This window comes from Peromyscus eremicus, chromosome 16_21 (genome assembly GCF_949786415.1).
Source record: "Peromyscus eremicus chromosome 16_21, PerEre_H2_v1, whole genome shotgun sequence".
NCBI lineage: Eukaryota > Metazoa > Chordata > Mammalia > Rodentia > Cricetidae > Peromyscus > Peromyscus eremicus.
The window spans coordinates 1,679,252-1,702,495 of NC_081432.1; the positions used below are offsets into that span (position 1 = coordinate 1,679,252).

A 23,244-nucleotide genomic window follows, 5' to 3' on the forward strand; every position below is an offset into this window, starting at 1 on the left:
AGGGAAGGGTGGTATCCGGTAAAGGTCACTAGGAAGAGGAGGGGGGGCATTTTCCAGTCACAGGGGAATCCACTGAGGCTTTTTCAATCAACAGGTTTTCCCCCTCTGCTTCATCTCTCAGCCTCAGGAGAGGTATTAACAGTATTATCTCCATTTATAGCCTCCCAGCTGTCCTGAGCCAGATCTGCCATTGGAGGTGTCCTCCCTGTATTCCTCCTTTCTCTGAGAGGTGGGAGTGAGGCCAGAGCAGAGCCTTGGTCCCTGAGTGCCCTGAAACTGCCCAGTCCACTTAACCTCCAAACTTGGGTGTGCTGCCACCTGGGTGTCTGGGACCTTCCCCAGAGGGAAGGTGACATCTTTGCTTCTGCCATTTTCTTCCTGGTTTGGTCCTACCCTACCCTTCTATTTTGTGTTGAACTTGGCTGCTTTTTTTCATATTGAAAAGATGACATTGCCCCAAGAGTCAAAAATAAATGGGAATTGGAAAAAAGGTGTGAGGTGTGCTCATTCAGGGTTAGGTAAAGCTGCTGGTGGAGGCGTGGGGCCCAGGTGGAGTTAGACCCGGTTCCCAAGCCCATGAGGATGTCAGAAGACTTAATCCTTTTGTCTTTAATTCTGGTAAGCAAACTATCCCATCCTATCAGTCCCTAGGCACGTTGACCCTAGGCACTGGGCAGATAGATGCTCTACCACTGAGCCCTGTCCCTAGCTTATTAAGTGTTCCTTAATTTGCCCCGGCTGCCCCAACTAGGTGACTGATTCTACCTCTGCCTTTCCAATAGCTGAAATTACATGTGGCACACCCTGCAGTTTCTTCTTTTGGTGCCAGGGACCACTTGCATCCCTAGCTCTCCAGGGGTGGGGGTTGGGGGCGAGGAGACGGTTAACTGGTTAGACATACCTCTAATGCTAGCATTCAGTGGAGGCTTGTGAAGTTCAGAGCTACTTGGGCCATATTGGTTTTAATACCCGTGAATTGACCCTCATGCGCCATTTTCAACCTTCCAGTCCATCCCGGGTACCTCTGGGGCTATTGGTCACATACACTGAGGGTTTCTCTGTAACCTTGGCTGTTCTGTAGACCAGGCTGGCCTCCCTGGTGCTGGGATTAAATGCCTACGCTGCTGCAGCCACCACCACCACCTGGTTTAAATGAATCCTTTACCTCTAGTCGGAAAAGCCCTAAGTTACCGGGCTTTTTGAGACCAGGCTGGTGGAGTTATTGTTTGTCTCCACTTGTTAAAACTACAGGCTGGAGCTGCCACACACGCTAGTTGAGTTAGACATAATGGATTTGGATTTAATGTATAAAGCAGGGTGTTTGAGGGTTATATACAAATGCTACACCAGACTCTTGTTATCTGATGTACCTAAACCGTGCCAACTTGACTGCAGGAGTCCAGTGTCCCCACAGCCCACTTCTAGGGAAAGAAATTGAATCGGGTTCCTAGAACTTGTGATTCTTCTGCTTCCAGCATGCTGCAAACTATTATCGGCACTTGGTTTATTTAACAAGAAGGGCCATCTTTTGGTCTTGGTGAAGAAAGTGTAGGTAACAGGTTCACACAGTCTAGTTTAATCAGGAAGTTAAATAGTTGGGATGGGCTTAAGTGGGATCATCAAAACCTGGTGTAGGGCACTGGCAACGGCTGAGAAGGGAGCAAACCCCTCCAAGGCAAGGCACAGACTATTTGGCAAGGAGATATGGTGCATCCTTCTGTCAGGAGGCATGCCCAGGGAGGCCAGGAGAGGTGCATGCAATGAGACCACTTGAGCCACAGGTCCAGGTACTGCTGAGAGCTGAAGGCTCATGCTGTCCGCAAAGGCTTGTTGTGATTCACCTAGAGAAAAAAAGTGATGATGTGGAACTAGGCACCTGCTCTCCAGCAACCACTTGGAAGGATGGGTTCAGGAGGGCATTGAAAGGCCAACAATCTTCTTGTTGGGTGAGGTGACACATACACAGGAGGCAGAGGCAGGTGGATCTCCAAGTTCCAGGCATCAGTGTAGTCATGGAAATCTGTCACTGACGAGGTCAGAGGGACCAGAGCTTTGCTTGCATAATTCTCCTTAGCACAAAACCTAGCTCAGGCTTCAGAGAGGGTCCAACAAACCCAGCTTAATTGTGTGTTTTTTTTTTTTTTTTTTTTTTGGTTTTTTGAGACAGGGTTTCTCTGTGTAGCTTTGCGCCTTTCCTAGGACTCACTTGGTAGCCCCGGCTGGCCTCGAACTCACAGAGATCCGCCTGGCTCTGCCTCCCGAGTGCTGGGATTAAAGGCGTGCGCCACCACCGCCCGGCGTTTTTTTGTTTTTTAAGACAAGGTTTCTGTGTGCCAAGTGCTGGGATTAAAGGAGTGCGCCACCACCGCCCAGCCAATGAAGATTGTTTTTATAGGCATGGTGCTGTTGTATTTTTAAGACAGGGTCTTGCCGGGCAGTGGTGGTGCATGCTTAAATTCCAGCACTCAGGAGGCAGAGGTGGGTGGATCCCTGTGAGTTCGAGGTCAGTCTGGTCTACAGAGTGGCTTCCAGAACAGCCAGGGCTACACAAAGAAACAACACCGTCCCCCAAACAAGGTCTCGATATGTGGCCCCAGATGGCCTCAAACTCACAGCTCAGCCTGCTTCTGCTCCTGCGTGCTGAGATTAAAGGTTTATACCACTACACCTAGCTACATATCTCTGTAGCACACACAACACTGCCCTAAGCACTCTGTAAACAGTCTCCCTGACACCCCAGCCAGGGGGCTGTGATTTACATCATTCTGACCTTTGGCATAACCCATAGGGGGATAAATTCAAGGAAAGCAAAGATATGCCATGAAACGAATTATCGCAGCTGGTCCTTTGCTCTCCTGTGGTGCTCAGGCACACAGGCTATAAAGACTAACTAGCCTGGCTGAAGCTCTGCTTCCCAGCCATGGGAAGCTACATTATTTAACATGTTGGAGGTCGTTCTTTTGTATGTGTACTTGTGTGTGAAAGGCAAATGATATATTTGGCTGTTGTTCCTCAAGCACCATTCTGTTTTCAGGTCTCTCACTGGCCTAGAACTTGCCAAGCAAGGACCTGACATGGGTTCTGGGAATCGAATTTGGGTCCTCAGCAGGGTAACTTGGGCACCAAGTCACTGTCTGTGACTTCCTGGGCTCCTGGATGCCCATCAAGCACTATATCACATGACACAGGTACACACACACACACACACACACACACACACACACACACACACACGGCATTCACCATCACCTGGGAGATGCTGATGCCCGTGAGTTTCTCCACACTCTCTGGCAGGCGGCTTAGAATGTCCAGTACTTCCCCAGTCACTTTGGCTGCTCCCATGGTTCCACTTCCGCTAGACACCAGTGTGATCTTATTGGCTGAGGTCAGGGGACCACTGATCTCTTCGGCCACCTGGTAGGTAGAGAGAGCTCTGACCACACCACCCATCAAATTCACCCTACAACTGATCATAATTCCTCACTTTGGTCACTGGCTTATAGTTGGCACCCCTAACTTATGGTCCCCCAGTCACCTACTTCACCTCACCCCTCTCCCACAGTCCCACCCACCCCCAGACCTGCGGCAGTTTCTCTAGCAGCATGTCCAGCTGGGCGGCCTCCTGGTACATCTGGAAGGCTTCTGCCTTCTTAGCCATTTGCTCAGCCTCCGCACGAGCGCGGGCCTCTATGGCAAAGGCCTCAGCTTCCCCACGCATCTGTAGAGGGTACAAGGCATTTGAGACCGATGGCATTCACTAAGAATACAAAATTCTGAGGCCAAAGGGTAAAGTGCTTTCTGGCAAGGCCAACAACCTAAGTTAAACCCCCAGGGCTCACGTGTGGAAGAAGAGATCTGATCTCCACACTGGCAGGATAGTACATTATCCCATCCTGCCCCCCACATCAAAAAACAAAACAAAACCAAAAAATCCCAGCTGGGTACAGTTGTGCATGCACGCCTTTAATCCCAGAACTTGGGAGGCAGAGGAGGGCGGATCTCTGTGAGTTTGAACCTAGCCTATTTTTCACACAGTGAGTTCCAGGTCGGCCAGGGTGACAAGACAATCTGACCCAAGCCCTTCCCCGGGCTAAGCAGGAGCCATGCCACAACTCACCCTCACAGACTCAGCTTCGGCCTCGGCCTGCATGATCAGCTGGGCCCTGGGGACGGAAGGGAAGTGGGTTCGTTGCCAGGCGCCTTGCCTGCCTGTGAGTGTCAAGGGGCCAGGAGAGGCGCAGGAAGGGGGAGTTACTTCTCTGCTTCCGCTAGGCGCTCCAGCCTGTAGCGCTCAGCCTCCGCAGGTTTGCGCACGCGGGCCTCCAGCTCTTTTTCGCGCCGGGCGATCTCCTGCTCCTGCACCGCCACCTGCTGGGCGCGCTCCACTACCTGCACCTGCACCCGCTGCTCCTCGATCTGCTGCTTGGTCTTGGCCACCTAGAGAGCAAGGGACACTCTAGTCAGGGCTGGGGAGCGGACAGCGCACCCCACCCCGAGCCAGAGAGAAAAGCCAGCATTAGGGTGTGGAAGAGGCCCATGAAGTTGCTTCCTGGTCTACCCAGCCTACAGGGTAGTGGGATCCTTTTCAAGTACAGAATGACCCCTCAGAGCAGGTAAAGGCTTCAGCATCAGAATGGGTAGTGACCAGGTACCTGCCCTCCCTTGGGTCTTCCACTTGTGTAACTCTCTAGAGTACACTGAGCCCTCTGGCGGTCACCTTCCACCTCCACAGTCCTGTTCACATCTCCACTTCCCTTTGCAGCCATTCCTGGGTTGGGCCACCATCAACTCCAGCCCGGACAGCTCAATAGTCAGTGCTGCCTTTTCCACCCTCCCTGCGGACTTTTTTTTTCTTTTCGTTTTTATCTTTTGCATACGAAATAAGTTCAAAAGAAAAACTAGGTATGGAAAAAGTGGCTTCCTCCCACCTCTTGCCTCAAACCACTTGGTTCCCTTCCTAGAAGCAACTACTATAACCAGCTTCCACAGATTGTGTGTGCATGTTCAGATTTCTCTTTTTTCCATTGTTGTTGTTGTTGTTGTTATTATTATTATTTTGGTTCTTCAAGATAGAGTTTCTATGTGTAGCCCTGGCTATCCCGGAACTCTAGCTGTAGACCAGGCTAGCCTTGAAATCAGAGATCCCAGTGCTGGAATTAAAGGCATGTGCCACCACCAATCTCTAAAAACTTTTTTTTTTATGTATATGGGTATTTCGTCTGTAAGTCCATCTGCACACGAGAAGAGGGTGTTGGATCTCATGGGACTACAGTTACAGATGGTTGTATGCTACCATTCGGGTCCTGGGAATTAAACCCAGGACCTTTGAGAGCAGCAGCACTCTTAACCACTGAGCCATCTCTCCAGACTTTTTTTTAAGGTAGGATGTTGTCACTCTGTATTCTAGGCTACCTTAAAAGTACATAGTCCAAGCTGGCCTCAAACTTCGTGTGTTCTTGGACTAGCAAAATGGCTTAAGGCACAAAGGCATTTGTCTTCAAGTCTGACTACTGAGTTTGATCCTGGGGGACCCGCATGGTTGGAGACATTTGGCTCTTGCAGGCTGTCTCTGACCTGAACACACGGTGTGTGTGTGTGTGTGTGTGTGTGTGTGTGTGTGTGTGTGTGTGTGTGTAGAGATAGGTCAGCAGTTAAAAGCATTGGCTGCTCTTGCAAAGGACTTGTGTTCATCACCTAGCACCTGCCTGGCATCTGAAACTCTAGTTCCAGGGCGTGTGATGCCCTCTTCTGGCCTCCACAGATACCAAGCACCAACACATGAACACAGTACACATACAAACAAGTACACAAAACACTCATCACATAAAATAAAATAAAAATAAAAATAAAAAAATCTTTTTTTTTTTTTGAGGGGGGAGGGTGTGGGTGGGCGTTGTTTGAGACAGAGTTTCTCTGTGTAGCCTTGGCTGTCCTGGATCTTGCTCTGTAGCCCAGGCTGGCCTCGAACTCACAGAGATCCATCTGCCTCTGACTCCCAAGTGCTGGGTTTAAAGATGTGCTCAATTACCACAGGACTGTAGTGAACACCTTTAACCCCAGCTGTTGTGGAATAGAATATTTAAGTTGCAGAATAATTGTTTAACTATGTTGCTGTTTCACCTTGCCTGCCTAAGGTACCTGTTTGGTGTAATAAAAAGCTGAAAATAGCTAGGCAGAGGAGGGATAGGCAGGGCTGGCGGGCAGAGAGAAAAGGTGAGCCAGCCAGCCAGACACAGAGGAAGTGGGACAGTATGCAGATGAGGTAAACAAGCCTAATGGCAGCACATAGGTTAATAGAAATGGGTTAAATTAAGAATAAAAAAGCAGGGTGGTAGTGACACACACCTTTAATCCCAGTACTCGGGAGGCAGAGGCAGGCAGATCTCTGTGAGTTCAAGGCCAGCCTGGACTACACAGCGAGATCCAGGAAAGGCCCAAAGCTACACAGAGAAACCTTGTCTCCAAAAACCAAATTAAAAAAATAAAAATAAAAATAAAAAAGCTAGCTAGAAACAAGCCTAAGCTAAGGCTGAGCATTTGTAATTAATAATAAGTCTCCGTGTCATGATTTGGGGGCTGGCAGTCCAAGAAAGCCAGTGACCCCCAGCATTCAGAGACAGGTAAGAGGATCTCTGTGAGTTCAAGGAGCAGCCTAGTCTACACCCTTTATCAGCCAATCAATATTTAATTTTGCTTAAGAGTTTGTTTAAAAGATACCTTCTAGGCAGGTGGGTGGAGCATGCCTTTAATCCCAGCACTGGGAGACAGAGGCAGGTGGAAATCTGAGTTCAAGGCCAACCTGGTCTACACAGTGAGTTTCAGGACAGCCAGGACTACACAGAGAAACCCTGTCTTGAAAAAACAAAAGATAGCCGGGCGGTGGTGGCGCACGCCTTTAATCCCAGCACTCGGGAGGCAGAGGCAGGCAGATCTCTGTGAGTTCGAGGCCAGCCTGGGCTACCAAGTGAGTTCTAGGAAAGGCACAAAGCTACACAGAGAAACTCTGTCTTGAAAAACCAAAAAAAAAAAAAAAAAAAGATAAACCAAAAGATAACTTCTAAGCTAGGCCTGGTGGTACACGCCTGTAATCCCAGCAGTAAAGAGGCTGAAACAGGGGGCTGGAGAGATGGCTGCTCATCCAGAGGTCCTGAGTCCACCAAGCAACCACATGGTGGCCCACAACAATCTATAGTAGGATCTGAAGCCCTCTTCTGGCATAAACTGGTAGATGCCGATAGAGCACTCATCTACATAAAATAAATAAATAAATCTTAAAAAAGAGAGAAAGAAAGAGAGAGAGAGAGAGAGAAAGGAAGAAAGAGAAAGAAAGAAAGAAAGGCTGAAACAGGAGGATTACTACAAGTCTGAGGCCAAAGTGGGCTACAGTATGAGACCCTTTCTCAAACAAACAAGCAGGACATGGTGGTGCACAACTTTAATCCTAGTCCTCAGAGGACAGAGGACAGTATTTTGAGGCCAGACAGTGGTCTATATAGTCAGTTCCAAACCAGACAGACAGGGGTACATAGTGAGACCCTGTCTCAAAGAATGAAACAAAACAAAAACAACAAACAAAAAATAAAGATACCTTATATAAAACACACAGAGCTAATGCATTCCAGTGGAACAGAAGGCAACTGTATTTTAATTCCTGTCTGAACAAAGGTAACCTAACAACACACACGTTCTCCATAAAGCATATCACAGTCTTGTGCTAAGGGACTCCACACAGCACTTTAGTACTATTTGAGTATCATTTTATTGTGAACGTGTGAGTCTGTGTGTGTGTTATACCCTCAGCCCCAAGAGTCATTTTAAACAGCAAAATCAATAACAAAAAGCACAAAAATGCAGAAATGGTGTTGCTGATATGTGGTGAAATTGTTTGCAGCCTAAGAGCGGAAACAAGGCAGCATTTGCTTATTTGATCTCATCTGGAGACTACATCAGGCAACCAGAATTTCTCAGCATTCTGTGCCTGCCCATGTCTCACACAAACGCTGTCAGCACTGACCTAGGGCACACCCACTAATCCTAGTGAGCAGGCAGATTCACAAATGTGCAACCATGAAGACAGGGACCAGCTACACCTTCTTGTAATAGAAAGGGTCACTTCCTATCACTCAAGGTCCACATCTGTTTCCTTCCCCACCCTTTCCTTGGGGTACACTGTGCGAGAAAAAGCTTCTCTCTTCTGAACAGGTGCAAACTCACACCCAGAACAGAGCTTGGCAAGTGGAGGAGCACTGGGTGGTCTGCACTCTGGTTCCTACCTGCAGCCAGGTGCCCTTACAGACAGGCACATGTAGTGAAATTTGCTCTGCCCATGGCCTTGGGCTATAGGGCCCGAAGAAGACAGTGCTTCCTGCCTTTATACATGGCCTCTTATAAGGGAAGTGAGAAGGGTCACATGTCCCTTCTCCCTGCTCCTGCCTGTCAGGTGGATTCACTCATGGTCAGATCAGAGGACGACTTCAGCTGTTTACTCCGTTCTGTATTCTTGAGTGTATTTCCTCAATTTATATCTTTTTTTTTTTTTTAAGATTTTTATTTATTTATTTATTATGTATACAGCATGTATGACTGCAGGCCAGAAGAGGGCACCAGATCTCATCACAGATGGTTGTGAGCCACCATGTGGTTGCTGGGAATTGAACTCAGGACCTCTGGAAGAGCAGTCAGTGCTCTTAACCTCTGAGCCATCTCTCCAGCCCTCAATTTATATCTTAATAAATTCTGTTACCCACTTAATAGACTCGTGTGGATTGATCGTAATAGGCACAGCCTAGCCCAAACATGACTGACTCTCTTGATCAATCGAATTCATGGCCTCTCTCTCCTCTCTCTCTTTTCTTGTTTGTTTGTTTGTTGTTTGAGACAGGATTTCTCTGTGTAACAGCCCTGGCTGTTCGGGAACTCACAACTCACTCTGTAGACCAGGCTGGCCTCAAACTCACAGATCCACCTGTCTCTGCCTCCCAAGTGCCAGGATTAAAACAGTGCGTGCCACCACACCCTGGCTCTTTCTTTCTTTTCTGAGAGGTTTTCAGCTGAATGCTCCAGTCCATATGTACGTGCAGTCCATATGTATAGGTGTGTTTGTGGAGGCCAGAGGACAAGGTACAGTATCATTCCTTTTCAGACACCATCTACCTTATATTCTGAGACAAAGTCCCTCACTGGCCTGAGGTTCAATGATTATGCTAGCCCGGCTGACCAGCGACTCCCCTAAGTTCCACCTGTCTCTGCCTCCCCAGTGTGGGGATCACACGTGTGTGCCACTCAGCGCATGTATCAACTGAGCTAGCTCTCCAGTCTCTACTTGAGACTTTTATGTCTTTTATCCTATGGGGGAGACGGGTTAAAATTGATGGAAGTCTCTAATACAGAGAAGAGAGACAAGAGAAGGGTCGCAGAGCAGCCTGGCCACGCCCAGTGTGGCCGCACTTACCTGCAGCTGATAGGCCAGGTCAGCCTGCGCTCGGCGGGTGTTGACCTCGATGTCATAGGTAGCCTTCTTCAGCTCATAGTCTCTCTGTGCCTTGGCCATCTCTATTTCACTAAGGCACTGCGCAGACACCTTCTCCTGCTTGGCCTTCGCCTCCTAGGTCAGATTAGTGAGGAAGGCCAGAGGGTAAGGGCCTGTTCTCCACCAGATATCTTTACTGTCACCCCCTGAGGAGCCGGCTTTCCCAAACACACTCAGCTGGACCCTCCAAACCCCCTTGTGCCCTTGTCCACTGGGTGTCTAGCGAGCCGGTGGTGACCAAGCATCCCCATCTCCCTCACCCGTATCCCGGCATCTCTTTTGGCCTCGGCTTCCCCAATCCGAGCATCTTTCTGGACTTGTGCTGTGCGAGCCTTTCCCAAAGAGTGCAAGTAGTCCTGCGGGAGAGTGAAAAGAGTCTGAGGGGGCGTCGAGAGATGGGATCAGGCTATTTGTTTGTTTTGTGGTGCAGGGGTTGAACCGGAGCCCCCAGCACACAAGGCTAGGTCGGTGCTTTACACTAAACTTGTTCTTTGTTTCCCCAGATAGGGTCTCCCTGTTTTGTATCCCTGGCTGTCTTGGAACTCGCCTTGTAGAGTGGGCTGGCCTCCAACACACCGAGATCCACCTGCCTCTGTCTCCCATGTAAGTGCAGGATTAAAGGCCTACACCACCATTGCAGGCTGTTTGTTTTTGAGACAGGATCTCACTTGGTAGCCCAGGCTGGTCTGGAACTCACTATGTAACTTAGATGATCTATAGATCCATTCTGCTTTAGTCCCCCCATCCTACCTCCAGTGCTGGGATTACAGGCTCCAGCCACCAAGCCTGCCTCAACTGTACATTTTTACCTGGTCATCATGAATGTCCTTCAAGGTATAGCTAACCACGCTGATACCCATGTTGACCAGGTCTGAGGAGGCCACTTTGAAAACTTGCTCTGAGAATTTCTGTCTGTCCTTATAGATCTCCTAGAGAGAATAGTGAGAAGAGGGAGGTTAGACTCATCATCTGTCACAGACAAGCTGGTCCTCAGGTGCCACTCATCCTGGCATCCTATTCAGATCTTTTCTTGTCCCCCAGTCCCACCTCCACAGTCATGTGGGCCATGATAGCCCTCTGGTGGCCCTCCAGCGTCTCCAGGGCAATGTGGGCAATCTCCGCCTCTGTCTTCCCCAGGAACATCTGACAGGCAGCTGCCAACATCTCTTTGTTCTGGCCCTGGATTTTCACCTGGAGCCATAGTAGAGAGAGGAGGAAGAGCTAGGTGCCTTGGGGGGCGGCTGGAGAAGGTGAAACCAGCAGAAAGGCAGAGTCCAGAAGGCCATGGTCAGCGGTGCTCAATGGCCAGGGAAAGGTGGGAGCGGGCTTTGGGAGGAAGGCTCTGAAAGCCTCACCTGGGCAATGCCCGTGACTGAGATGGGGACCCCATGGCGGGTATAAACCTTTTCACTCTTGACATTGAGGGTCAGTGTGTTGAGAGAGATCCTGGGGGAAAAGGAGCAGACAGTAAGGGAAAGAGCAGAGAGGAAAATGGGTTTCCTCCTGGGGTTCTGTGGCCACCTACCTCTGGATTTGTTGGATGCAGGGCAGGACAAAAACTCGGCCTCCAGCCACCATGACTGGGGGGCTCCTGCAGAACCCTGTAAGGTGAGGGCATAATGTGGCCATAGCAGAGCCAAAAAGACTATAGGGTGGAGGGTGGAACACACTGACAGAGAATCCAGGAGTCGAGGGAGCGCATTCTGGGCCTTGGAAAACAGAGGCTGGGGAATCACAGGTGGTTTTTGGCCACCGTGGGCAGAAGGTTGGGGCTGGTAAGCTGGTGAGGAGATGAGAGGGCAGAGGTCAGGCTTAAAGGGGCTTGAGGGGTGGAGTGGGTGTCACTGGCCGGGACGAGACTTACCGGAGACCACCATGGCCTCATTTGGGCCACAAGTGAAAAACATGGTTGAGGCTGCAGCTGGAGAGGGATGGAGAGAAAGCCTTTGCGGAGGGGAAGGGGCCTGTGGCACCTCCTCCCATGCCCGTCAGGTGCACGCTCTGCCCCTGCCACCGCCCAGTCCCTTAGCGCCCCTGTGGCAGTGCTACTATCCCTGGCGACTTCTCCCTCTGCGCCCGCCGACTCTCACGGTCCTCCTCTCCCGCGCCCCCAGCCCCTCCATCTCTCGTGCCCAGGGGTCTGCAGACGGTTCCGCTTCTTTCCGGCTCCTCGGCCGCCCGTGGCTCCGCCCCCCTCCCCACTCACCTTCGGGTAGGACGCGGGTAGCTACCGTGCCGGGGTCTTGGGAAACGCGGAGACGCGCAGAGCCCTGGGGTGAGGCAGGGGCAGCCCGGACACCCGGCTAACGGGAAGCTGAGCTTGCGCCCCCCACCCGGCCGCACCCTGTTGCTGCGGCGGACGCGACCCCGCCCCCGCCCGGCCCCTAGGCCCGCCCCTTTCCCGGCAGGCCCCGCTCGGGTCCGCAGCACTCCGGCTCTCGGCCCCCCAGGGGGCTGCCAGGCCCTCGCTCCGCCCCGAGCCATGGCCCCGCCCCCGCCCCGCCGAGGCCACGCCCTCCCGGTCCCGCCGTTGGGTACCGGCCGTCCGCCGTGAGTAAGCAGATTGCCACACTACGGGCTAACTGGGGAAACCCGCAGACCCAGCAACGTATGACAGCATCCGGTGACCGGATGTAGGTCTGCAACTCCAAGAAAAAGAGTTCGGGACCCAAGAAGAGGTGCACACCGGGGACCTAGTCATATCCTCCCGCCACGCCTTTTTTTTTTTTTTTTTTTTTTTTTTTTGGCCGCTTGAAAAGATACGCTTTGAGAACTCATGATAACAATAACCGGCAATCAAGTTTATTCGTGTTCATAGAACATACTAGGCGACCCGCACCAGCCGCCCTGACAATCCATGGGCCCAAGACTCCCGCAGCCGCCCCTGAGAAGCAAGCAGGAGGACGAAGACCACAGACCGGATTCCCAAGGGTCTGCCCAAAGCCTTACAACAGACTACGGAGTTGAGGTGCTGGAAGACGGACTGTTACCCCTAAACTTAGGACCTACCACCAAGTCTTATCCCCAAGCTGCAAGTCCTCCCCCCCACTGTCTCACCGACCCTATAAATCGTTAATAAATAATCCAGATATCTGTGTTACAGCAAGGGGGGCATATCTCGCACCCCTGCATAAGTTAGAATAAATATTACATACACCCCTCCTTCACCCAGGAGGATATACATAAATACATAAATATTAATTAGGACACTGAGAAGGTTTCCGTCCTCCTCCAGTGGGCCTAGCCAGGACCCTCGGTGCCTCGGCTCGCACCAGCATCTTGGCCGTAGTGTTCTGAGTTCGCATTGCCTTATAAGTCCCAGTTTGGGATACGCTCTGGCGCACCAGATACGCCGGTGCCTCTTTTGTTTTGTTTTTTTCCGGACTGAGTGTGACCCGTCGCATTTAGAAGGCCGCCGGGTGTTGCTGAAGAAAAGCTTTGAGGTCCAGAGCGTAGTCCGAGGACTCGGAGGTCAGATTCAAGGGCTCGAGGACCGGGGCCGCAGTAATGGGCGCAGAGGGTTCGGGTGAAGCGGCGCTGGTAGCATCCTCCGGAGCCAGGGTCTGCGACACACCTTCTTCAGCCATCAAGATCTGGCAGAAGATGATGGTGAGCAGGAGAAAGAGGACCCTCTTGGCCATGTTGGGTTCCTCGGTTGGCAGCTGGCGCCGGACCTGGGAAGAGATGGAAGAGGGAAAAGTCAGCTCAAGGTCCCTGCGTCTCGTTGTTCCCTGTAGGTGCCAGAGCGACCCGACCTCCTGCTGCCCACTCCGGAGACACTCACCACTCGAGGGTAGAGCACCCTTCGGCTGCGTTTGCGGTGCCCGCGGGAAGTGTTCAGACGCGCGGCAGACGCTACCGCCGGATCCGGGAGAGGGTCGAAGGTGAAAATCTCGGGACCCGAGCCTCGCCGGAGTTCCGAGCTGGTGGAGGGAGCGGGAGCCGGGGCCCGCAGGCCAGTCATGGTGTGGAGATGGTTGCGCGAGTGGCACATGGTTTCAGCGTTGTGCAGAGAGTGAGCCAGAGTGCAGATCCCCAGCGAGGCGGCGCTAGTTATACGGTCAAGAAGGGGCCGGGCCCACGGAACTCCGCCCTTCGCAGCTGGGGAGCAGTTGGCTGCGAAGGGCTGGAAATTCCGAGGAGGAAGCAAAATGCAGGCGGAGTCTTGGCTGCCTACTCCCTAGGTGACCCACGGCACGTTTTGTCTGGGAGCAGTGAATGCGGGTGGGTGTAATCGCTGGGGGTAAGCACATGTCCGGGCATGAGGTAGCTAGAGGGGGCTCCCAGACAAGAATGGTTCAGCCACCATCCTTGGAGACGCCCAGCAAGATCAAGGGACCACAGAAAACACATTCACATACTTGAAAGTATGCGTAGGAAACACACATGCCGGGGGGGGGGGGGGGGGTCATTGCACAAACTTCCAAGAAGACTAAGAACACTATAAAACCCACAGACTCAGCACACGTGAAAACGCATACACACATCACATGCATTTCACATATTCACACAACTAAGGTGCCTAGGGACACCCCTGCGAAGCTATGCAAAGAGGGACACAGCAGGAACAAGAAGTCAGCAGCCCCTCTTGGATGGGGCACATAGTAAGACGCAAAATGAAGAACTTTTCTAAAATTATGAGACATTGGGACAAGTGCTGCATGCAGCACCATTCAGAACCCACAGAATTTCTCGGCTGCTTTGGAGACCTTTCTTCCTGGACGCAGAAGTCAACATTTTTGAGCACCTGTAACAACCGGAGTAAAAGCATTGTGGAAGCCACCCAGCACAATATGAAACTGCCACCCTCTTCCCTGCTGCTGGCCAAGTTGAGGCAGGTGGATATCTTGAACCCAGGAGTTTGGGACCAGTCTAGGGAACATAGCAAGGTCCAGTTTCAAAACAAACAAGCAAAAAATCAAAGAAGGGTTTGGACAGATGGCTCAGTTGTTAAGGGCACTTGCTGCTTTTGCAGAGGACTTGGGATCAGTTCCCAAAACTGAAATGGCAGCTCACAATCAGTCCCAGGGGATCTGATGCCCTTTTCTGCTCTCTGTAGGCACCAGGCATGCATGTGGTGCACATACATATATGCAGACAAAATACTCAAGTAATAAAATAAAAGAGAAATATGTCTTAAAACAAAACAAAACCCAAAAAAAAAAAAAAAACAGATGATATGGCTCAGGGGATAAAGGTGTTTGTTGCTAAGTCTGATGACCCAAATTTGATCCCTGGGATCCACATGGTAGAAGAGAACTGATTCTTAGAAAGTCACCTCTGACTTCCACATGTGGTCGACGTATGCCCACACATACACACATCCGAATAAATAACCAAATTATATACAAATATATATATATATATATATATATATATATATATATATATATATATATATATACTGTTGAAAGCTCTGAGGTTAGTTTTGCAGGGAGAAAGCAAGCCAGATAGAGCTGTCACTTTGGAAGATTTTATCCCCTGGGTTTATGAGGGGACCCTGACTAGAAAGAACTCTTCTGAGGGTCTTAAGAAGACTGCGGGCACCCTGAGGAGCTAGTGTTCACATCTGACTAATGGGTCAGGAAGACTTCAGTCAAGAGTGACGTTTGAGATGACCCATTAGGTGGGATATGACACATTCAGATGTGAAGGGTGACTGAAAAGAGAGGAAGGAATCAGCAGAGACTTTTCCAAGCTGGAAAAGTACAGGATTCCTTTGGAGGAATCACAAGGAAAGCCATCTCTCAGTAAGTTTCCTGGGAAGTGCTAATGGCAGCGAGGAGCTAGGCAGAGAGAAGCGCTCACCAGGCAGACCCCAGATGATGGAGCATAGTCCAGGATAAGAGCGGTTTAAACTGGGAACTGAATGGGATGAGGACTATGCCCTCAAGGGTGAGAATATGAGGGGCCATGAGCCACTAGAGGGGCTCAGGTAGAAGGTAACTGCAACCTAAAATAAGACCGGAAGAGACATTCCTAGCATGAGATCACCAGATCTGGGTAATAAGTTGGATATCACCGGAGGAAGGACACTTAGGGGCCTTAAAACAGAACTGGCTCCAGGGGTCTGAGGTGTACCTGGCTCACCTGGCTCAGAACTTTATCTCATTTTGAGCCTGAGGAGTATGTGTGACTCCTATCATTCGGTCAGAAGCTGTGGTGTACAAGGATTGTCCTTCATAGAACCCAGCACAATGCCTCACAGGCAGTACATGCTCAATAATCCTTTAAAAAATGTATATGCCTGAATGTAAGTATGTGCACCCCACACATGCAAGAGCCAAAGGAGCCAGAAGAGGGCGCTAGAACCCCTGGAACTGGAGTTATGGATGGTTACAAACTGCCTGTTATGGGTGCTAGGAACCGAACTCCGGTCTTCTGCATGGTCAGCAAGCGTTCTTACCGCGGAGCCTTCTCTCTAGCCCCCCAATAACCTTACTAAGCTAAGATGAAAATACAGAACTATAAATGCACACATAATATTCCCAGACTGGCTAGGGCCTCCAAGCTTCTGGAATATGAATACGTTCCTTTAAACTTCCCAGAGAAACAGTGTCTTAGGAAAAACCGGGGAGCTGGAGAGGTGACTCAGAGGCTAAGAGTTTCTGCTCTTGCTGAAAACCTACCTGGCTTTGACCATTATCCACATGGTGATTCACAACCATCCATAACTCCAGTTCCAGGGGCTCTAGTAGCGTCTTCTGATCTCCTCTGAAACCTGGGTGCATGCACCTGGGTGCACAGACATGCACGAAGGCAAAACACTCACACATGAAACAAAATGAATAAATTTAATTTAAAAATTTTTTGAAGAGGGGCAGTGGTGGTGCAGGCCTTTAATCCCAGCACTTGGGAGGCAGAGCCAGGCGGATCTCTGTGAGTTCGAGGCCATTTTTTTTTTTTTGTTTTGTTTTTAAAGGAAAACCTGGGACCCCCCCTTTTTAAAAAAAAAAAAAAAAAAAACAACTGGGAACTGAAAATAGTGTCTCTAGTATTCCAGGCTAGTGCTCTACCACTGAGCTATATGAAACCTGGAAGTTTTGTTTTTATTTTTCTATAAAGCAACTGAGCAAACAATTAACTTTATTTTATGTGCATTGGAATGAAGGTATTAGGTCCCCTGGAACTAGAGTTACAGACAGTTGTGAACTGCCATGTGGGTGCTGGGAATTGAACTTGGGTCCTCTGGAAGAACAACAATCAGTGCTCTTATCCACTGAGCCATCTCTCCAGCCCCTGGAAGTTTTATTTATTTATTATTATTATTTGATTTTTCAAGACAGGATTTCTCTGTGTAGTCTTGGCTGTCCTGGAACTTGCTCTGTAGACCAGGCTGGTCTCGAACTCACAGAGATCGTCAGCCTCTGTCTCTCAAGTGCTGAGAGCCATATACCACCATTACCTCTGGCTCAACATTTTATAAATTATTATTACATTTATTTGGGAGGGGGTGGAGGTCAGAGGACAACTTTTGGGAGCCAGTTCTTCCCTTCCACCATGTGGGCTCATGGGAATGAACTCAGGTCATCACACTTGGCAGCAATCACCTTTTCCTACTGAGCCATCTTGTCAGCCTTAGAACAGCTTTTAGACACCAAACAGGAAACACAGATGGACATTTTTTTTTTTCAACCAAGGATGCTTAGGAAAGCAAATAAGCCTCACATTTGTGCTAGAAATAGATGTTTCACTGCTGTGTACATGAGTGTTTCCTGGGCTTATGATCCCCATCTAAACACAGGAGACAACTTCCACATTACATACACCCCTTCCTGTAGGCACAAACATATCCGCTTTCTCATATCTGCCTTGCCTATCTGCCAGCATGCCCATGTTTGCACCTGGGCTGAGACTACCTGCTCACACTCTCCTCCCAAGGTCGCGGAGGCCACGCTGTGGTGGAAGGAAACTGTCTGGTGGGAGAGGCAAGGAGGCCCCCAAGGTTAGGAATGCACAACTTGTTTGTGATGGAAAATTTCCTCCAGGCTTCAGTCAGGGAGGGAAAATAAAAGAGACCTCAGGTTCAGGTTTCAACACTGACTTCTGCATCTGGAATCCTGGCTCCAGCTGGGCCTAGTTAGCCTTACTGTCCTCCCCTACAGGGACCTTTCTTGGGGCCATACCAGAATGGGACGAAGAGATGACCCAGAGAAGCCAGCTTGTTGCCATTCTTTCTCACCCAGTCTCATCCCGTTTTCCACCGTCTCTGGAGACTCTGGGCTCTGCCACCCAGGAAGCTAGGGAAAGATGGAGAGTGAATCACTAAACCAATGAGGGGGGTGTGGGAGTAGGGGCTGGGTCATGAGTTAAAGCCAGGAAGTGCCAGAGGCTGAGAGCATCCCTGGATCAGTGCCCAGTGTTTTCATCCTAGAGAAACAGGCCCTTTAGCTGCTCGAATCCCCACTCTCCTTCCCTTCCTCTCCCAGATGGGCACGTTCCTCTATTTCTTTCCTTCGACCGGGAATCTTGACTCCCAACATCACCTCCTTCTCAGCCTCCTGTTTGTTGGAAAAATCATCATTTTTTATGTTTGTTTATCACATATATATTTGGTGCTGGAGATTGAACCCAGAACCTCTGACGGTGTATTCTGAACTACACCCCAAGGCTGGGTCTAATCTAATCTTCAGGAGCAGTCCCATCTGCTCTTCACCTCTGTGTGGCTCTATGGTATCCTCGGTAGGTGGCCTGGTGCCTAACTGGGGTTTAATACAAAGTTTTAGCTTTAAAACAAAAACAAAAACCCTTATGTGTACGGGTGTTTTGCCTGTATGTATGTCCGCACACCATGTGCAGTGCCCTCGGAGGCAGAAGACAGTGTCGGATCCCCTGGGATTAGAATTACAGAAGGTTGTGAACTGCTATGTGGGTGCCGTGGATCTGAGGAGGCTCCTTTGGAGGAGTAGCTAGTGCTCTCACCTGTGGAGCCCTCGCTTCAGCCCCTCACACCCAGTTTTACATCTATCTCTTCCGAGGAGCTAATCTTCATCCCAGTGTTTGTCCAGCTGTATCCCTTCAGAACCTTGCCTGCACTTCCCCTTCAAAGCAAAAGTTGGGAGAACACTCAGCTGTAGCCCAGGCTTATCTGCCCCCCCCCACCTCCCCCTTATCTCCCCTCCGCCCACCAAGCCTTTGGCGTGGAACTCGGCCAGGACTGCTGTTCCACCTGGATTGCCACAATTTTTCCTGACCATAGCCTAACGGAAAGCCAAGGGCCTGGGAAATGGTGGCTGCAGACAGAACATTTGAAAGTGTGTGCTGCTGAGATGGAGAAGCAGGATGGAGAAATGCAGCCAGAGGTTTGGAGGCTGAGAAAGACAACCAAAGGCTCCTAATTGTGCAGCATGTAAATATGTTGCTGACTGAGACAAGTTTGAGTTGGAAACCAAGGGAGGCAAAGGGAACATATTATAAGCTGGTGGTATTGAGGAAATCCAGTTTAATGTCTAATTCTGTTATTTATTAACCACACAATGCTAAGCCAGTTACTCTTTGAAAACCTATTTCCTCAATTGGCAAGTGGGTGGACTGATCTTTAAGTTCTGCAGAGATTAGATGCACAAGTATCATCACGTCAGAAGACTCATCGCATGCTTTCTCTCGCACTTGCAATCTAGATCATAAAACATTAAAAAAAAAGCATGAAAGGAGAAACGGATTCAGTGGGAAGACAACGTGGAGGAGGAGGGTGAATCTGAGCAAAGCATACAATATATACAATGTCATAACAAAACAAAACCCTTCATTTTATATAATGAATGTACACTAAGTTAAAAATAATCAAGAGGTTGATTCAGTGGTTAAGTGCATTTGCTGCTCTTCCAGGGGACTCTAGCGCCCACATCCTGCAGCTCACAAAAGCCTGTAGCTCCAGCTCCAGGCACCCAGTGGCCTCTTCTGACCTTCAAGGGCACCTGCACTCATGTGCATATACACCCCCATCCCTACACATACAGACACATAATTAAAAATAAATCCTAGAAAAAATAAATGGAGTGTGCTGGCACATGCCTTTAATGCCTGGTGGTCTCTGTGAGTTGGAAACAGCCTGTTGACATAGCAAGTTCCTGGATAGCCAGGACTACATAGAGGGAGAGACCCTGACTCAAAAAACAAAAAAAAAAAAAGGACAGAGGAGGAGGATAGTGACCCTATACCACCCCTCCAAAAAAGAAAGAGCCAAAAATAATAAATAAACAATAAATGCCTGCAGTCCATGCTGCTTGGGTAGCAGCCATTATTGTGAGTCTGGGGGCAGGAGTTTCTTTGGAATGAGCTGGCTCCAGTAGCGGCCTCCTCATGTTGAGATTACAGGAGATGCAATCTGCAGTTCCTTTTCCATTCACTTCGCTGTCTATCTCAGGCAGCTTTTGTGGTTCTTTGTTTATCACAAAGGACAGACTTCTGCATTCCTACTTCTTGTTCGGCCAATGCAAGTGATTTTACACACTCCCCCTTGCTCCCAGCTGGGCTACGCATACACAGTTCAGCTGGAACAATTCTGGCCAGAGGCATGCATTCGTTGGAGGGAGCAGAGCACGATGTGTGTCTTAGGCAGTTAATAAATGACCCCTGAAGTTGATTGTTTAGCTTCGATCAGGTCCTGGCAATTTCCTATGACGTAAAAGCACAGCAAATGTGCCTGGAGCAGCCGGGCAAGTTGCAGAAGTAATAGGGCCACCTGCCCTGTAATGCAGCTCAGTCTGGCCCAGCCCAGCTCTGCCTAGCTGCATCAAAGGTGACCCGGAGTCTACAGAGATCAGGAAGCTGGGGAAGCACTCCACACCCCTGTTCTTCCACCAACACAGGCTTCCTGTACTCACTTTCAGAACGCAGGTATTAGCAACTCTGTTTTGGTCTCAGTTTCTTTCCTTCTTGCCAGATTATAATTCTTTTTGTTTGTTTGTTTGCTTGCTTGGTTTTTCAAGACAGGGTTTCTCTGTGTAGCCTTGGCTGTCCAGGAACTCACTCTTTAGACCAGGCTGACCTTGAACTCACAGAGATCTGCCTGCCTCTGCCTCCCGAGTGCTGGGATTAAAGGCCTCCACCACCACCCAGCACCAGATTATCATTCTATGAAAGCTGATTTGTCCATCTCGTTGGCTGCTGTTTCCAAGTTTTCTATTCCTAGAACCCACATGGTGAAAGGGGAGGGCCAACTCCCAACAGGTTGTCCTCTGATTTCCACTCACACACTGTGGCAGGAATGCCTATACACACACACACACACACACACACACACACACACAAAGACAGGGGCTCATGTAGCCCAAACTGGCCTTGAACTCTCTATGTACCCGAGGATGACCTTGAACTGATTGTCCCTCCAGCCTCTACCTTCTGAATGCTGGGATTACAGGCAAGCGTGCACCACCAAGCAAACATACCACCAGTTTACGGGGTACTGGACTTTGAACACAGGGCCTCCTGTATGCTAGGCAAGCACTCTATCAACTGAGTTACAAGGCTCCTCCCTATACACCTTTCTGACGAAAGATCTTGCTTTGTAGCTCAGGTTGGCTTCCAGTTCTTCTTGATCTTAGTCAAGAGGCCAAAAAGTGATGCCTTTCACACTCCACCTCTCTGCCTGTGCCTCCTGAGAGCTGGCCTGGTGTTTGTCACTCTGCTTAACTGAAATTTTAAATGCCCACCCCTCCCCCCCAGCCTGGGATTCAACCCAGGGTCTTTGCACAGGCTAGGCAAGCACTTTACCCAATGAGCCACACTGCAGCCCTAGAATTGGGCATCTTGATCAACCGAGGCTGACTAGAAAGAGCTAGAAACACGGGGTTCTTTATGTCAGTACAAACTTGACCATATGGGAGTCAGTCTGCAGCTCCCTTCATGACTTCAGATGTCAGCATTGGAAAGTATGATCGAACCTCGGGCTCCTGTATGCCAAGCAAGTACTCTACCAACTGAGCTACAACTCGGCCTGCCCCCACCTCCTCACCCCCTTCCCACCTTTTTAACACAAGATCAAAACATAATCATAGGGGAAAGGTGTAATGGATAAAGTTGTCTCTTATTGTCTTGCCTTTTCTGGTACCCTGTATTTACTGACGACTGAGCTATACGGTGGAAGGCCTTAGATTAAAGGCCCTCAAGTCGACTTCTACTTCCGAAGGCCCATGATTCAGCAGCATCTCTCCTAGATCCCCGAAAGTTAGACATGTCTCCCTCCCCCTTTCACAGCAGCTGCCACAAGCTCTTTTCTTTAAAGGTTGGAAGGAGGGAATGTCCCCTCCCAGAGAGGCCTCAGGGCCAGAGGTGGTGCTCAGTAGAGGGCTGGCCAGATGCCACTGGGGATCGCGTGTTAGGACAGGCTTGATCTGCTGCCAAGGGTGAGCCCTGGGGTGGTTTTCTGGGAAGAGTAGATGCCATGTGACTCAGAACCAAGTTAGGGAAAAAACAACCTCACTAAATCCCTGGCACCCTGCCGCCCCAGTATGGCTTTGACTGTGACCTCATGAAAGAGGAAGCTGGGCCGGGCAGACTGGATGGAGCTTTGCTTTCTCTTCAGGTTTTTCTCTCCACTGTCTCATAGATTCCCTAGAGTGTCTGGGCTGCCGTCATCCTGGCTCCCAAGCAGTTCTGGCCCACTGATGACTTTCCCTGCCTCAGTCAAGGAACTGGAAATCCCACCCTGCACAGTAGATGGGTGGCTCATAAGGGGAACGTGAGGGATAACATGCGTCTCTTCTCTTGGTCAGCGTTGAACTCCTTCCCCGATGGTGCCCATTTGGAGTTGCTCCTGTCTGCTGAATCTCAAGAATCTAGGAGTGGTTGTGTAGCTACATTCCCCAGTTCAGAATAGAAAACAGGGACTCCCACATTCCTGGGCAGCTGAGCCACCCTTGGAGCTGCTGAATCTCAGCTGGGACCAACTTATCTAATGTTTTTGGTATTCAGAAATGAGGACAGTGATGGGTCACAAAGAACCTTCCAAAATCCAGGTGTCTCTGGTGCTAGAGGCTGGGACTTGGCACTTTCAATGTCATGATCTGGGTTCAATTCTTGATCAGGTAATGTGGTTTTGGGCATGAAGATGTGGCTCAGTGGCCCGAGGGCTTGCTGAGCATGCTTGAGGCCCGAGGTACTGTGGTGTCAGCCCTCTGGAGGTGAAGGAGGGAGAGCAGGCCAAGGTCATCTACATATATAGTGAGTTTGAAGTCTGCTAGGCCACACAAGACCCTGACCCCAAAAACAAAAGCTAAGTGTAGTGGTTCCTGTTGGTAATCCCACCGCCTGGTAGACTGAGACAGGAAGCTCACTCTGAGTTCTAGGCTAGCCTGATCTAAGTATAGAGTCTTGGGCCAGTCAGGATGACATAGCAAGACATTGTCTCAAAAAATCAAAGCAATGACAGAGGAAATGTATCAGTGACCAAGCTGCTTGCCCTCAAGCCTGAAAACCTGGTTTCATATCCGGGTCCTGCATGATGGAAGGAGAGAATCGATTTCTGTGAAGTTGTCCTCCCTCCCTCCCCCCTCCCTCTTCCTCATGCACACACTTATACACGTGCACACAAAATAAATAAATGCTTTGTAATAGTAACTTTTAAGAAACCATTGGGCCATCGAGATGGCTGAGGGGGCGAAAGATCCTGCTGCCAAGCCTGCCACAGCCCACATGGTGGAAGGAGAGAACTGACTCCCACAAGTGGAATAGTTGGATTTTTTTTTCTTTTCTCTCTTGTGCTAATTTTGTCT

General features: G+C 49.8%; 2 protein-coding genes and 1 long non-coding RNA gene across 7 annotated transcripts; 1 reads left to right on the top strand and 2 right to left on the bottom strand.

Moving 5' to 3' along the window:
* Nucleotides 1-1,279: 1,279 nt before the first annotated feature.
* On the bottom strand, nucleotides 1,280-11,907 carry Flot1 (flotillin 1). Of its 5 annotated transcripts, XM_059281660.1 has the most exons (13): nucleotides 11,736-11,850; nucleotides 11,394-11,450; nucleotides 11,055-11,130; nucleotides 10,885-10,975; nucleotides 10,577-10,720; nucleotides 10,339-10,458; nucleotides 9,790-9,885; nucleotides 9,452-9,604; nucleotides 4,256-4,437; nucleotides 4,118-4,163; nucleotides 3,581-3,718; nucleotides 3,250-3,414; nucleotides 1,280-1,841 (listed from the first exon to the last, which is right to left on the bottom strand). In XM_059281660.1, exons 2-13 carry the CDS (start codon nucleotides 11,434-11,436, stop codon nucleotides 1,809-1,811), a joined length of 1,287 nt encoding a protein of 428 aa, XP_059137643.1. In that variant the 5' UTR covers nucleotides 11,437-11,450; nucleotides 11,736-11,850; the 3' UTR covers nucleotides 1,280-1,808. The 5 variants fall into 5 exon arrangements, with proteins under 5 accessions (XP_059137643.1, XP_059137644.1, XP_059137646.1 ...); XM_059281661.1 differs by lacking the exon at nucleotides 11,394-11,450 and having other exon boundaries at nucleotides 11,736-11,846; XM_059281663.1 differs by lacking the exon at nucleotides 11,736-11,850 and having other exon boundaries at nucleotides 11,051-11,130; nucleotides 11,394-11,414.
* Nucleotides 11,908-11,974: 67 nt separating this feature from the next.
* LOC131926318 (uncharacterized) lies at nucleotides 11,975-12,631 on the top strand. Its single transcript, XR_009383472.1, has 2 exons — nucleotides 11,975-12,207; nucleotides 12,348-12,631. It is a non-coding gene; the product is annotated as an uncharacterized LOC131926318 (long non-coding RNA).
* Nucleotides 12,310-13,567, bottom strand: Ier3 (immediate early response 3). The gene is made up of 2 exons (XM_059281665.1): nucleotides 13,314-13,567; nucleotides 12,310-13,203 (listed from the first exon to the last, which is right to left on the bottom strand). The coding sequence occupies exons 1-2, from the start codon at nucleotides 13,521-13,523 to the stop codon at nucleotides 12,934-12,936; spliced, it is 480 nt and encodes a 159-aa protein (XP_059137648.1). The 5' UTR covers nucleotides 13,524-13,567; the 3' UTR covers nucleotides 12,310-12,933.
* Between the last annotated feature and the right edge of the window lie 9,677 nt (nucleotides 13,568-23,244).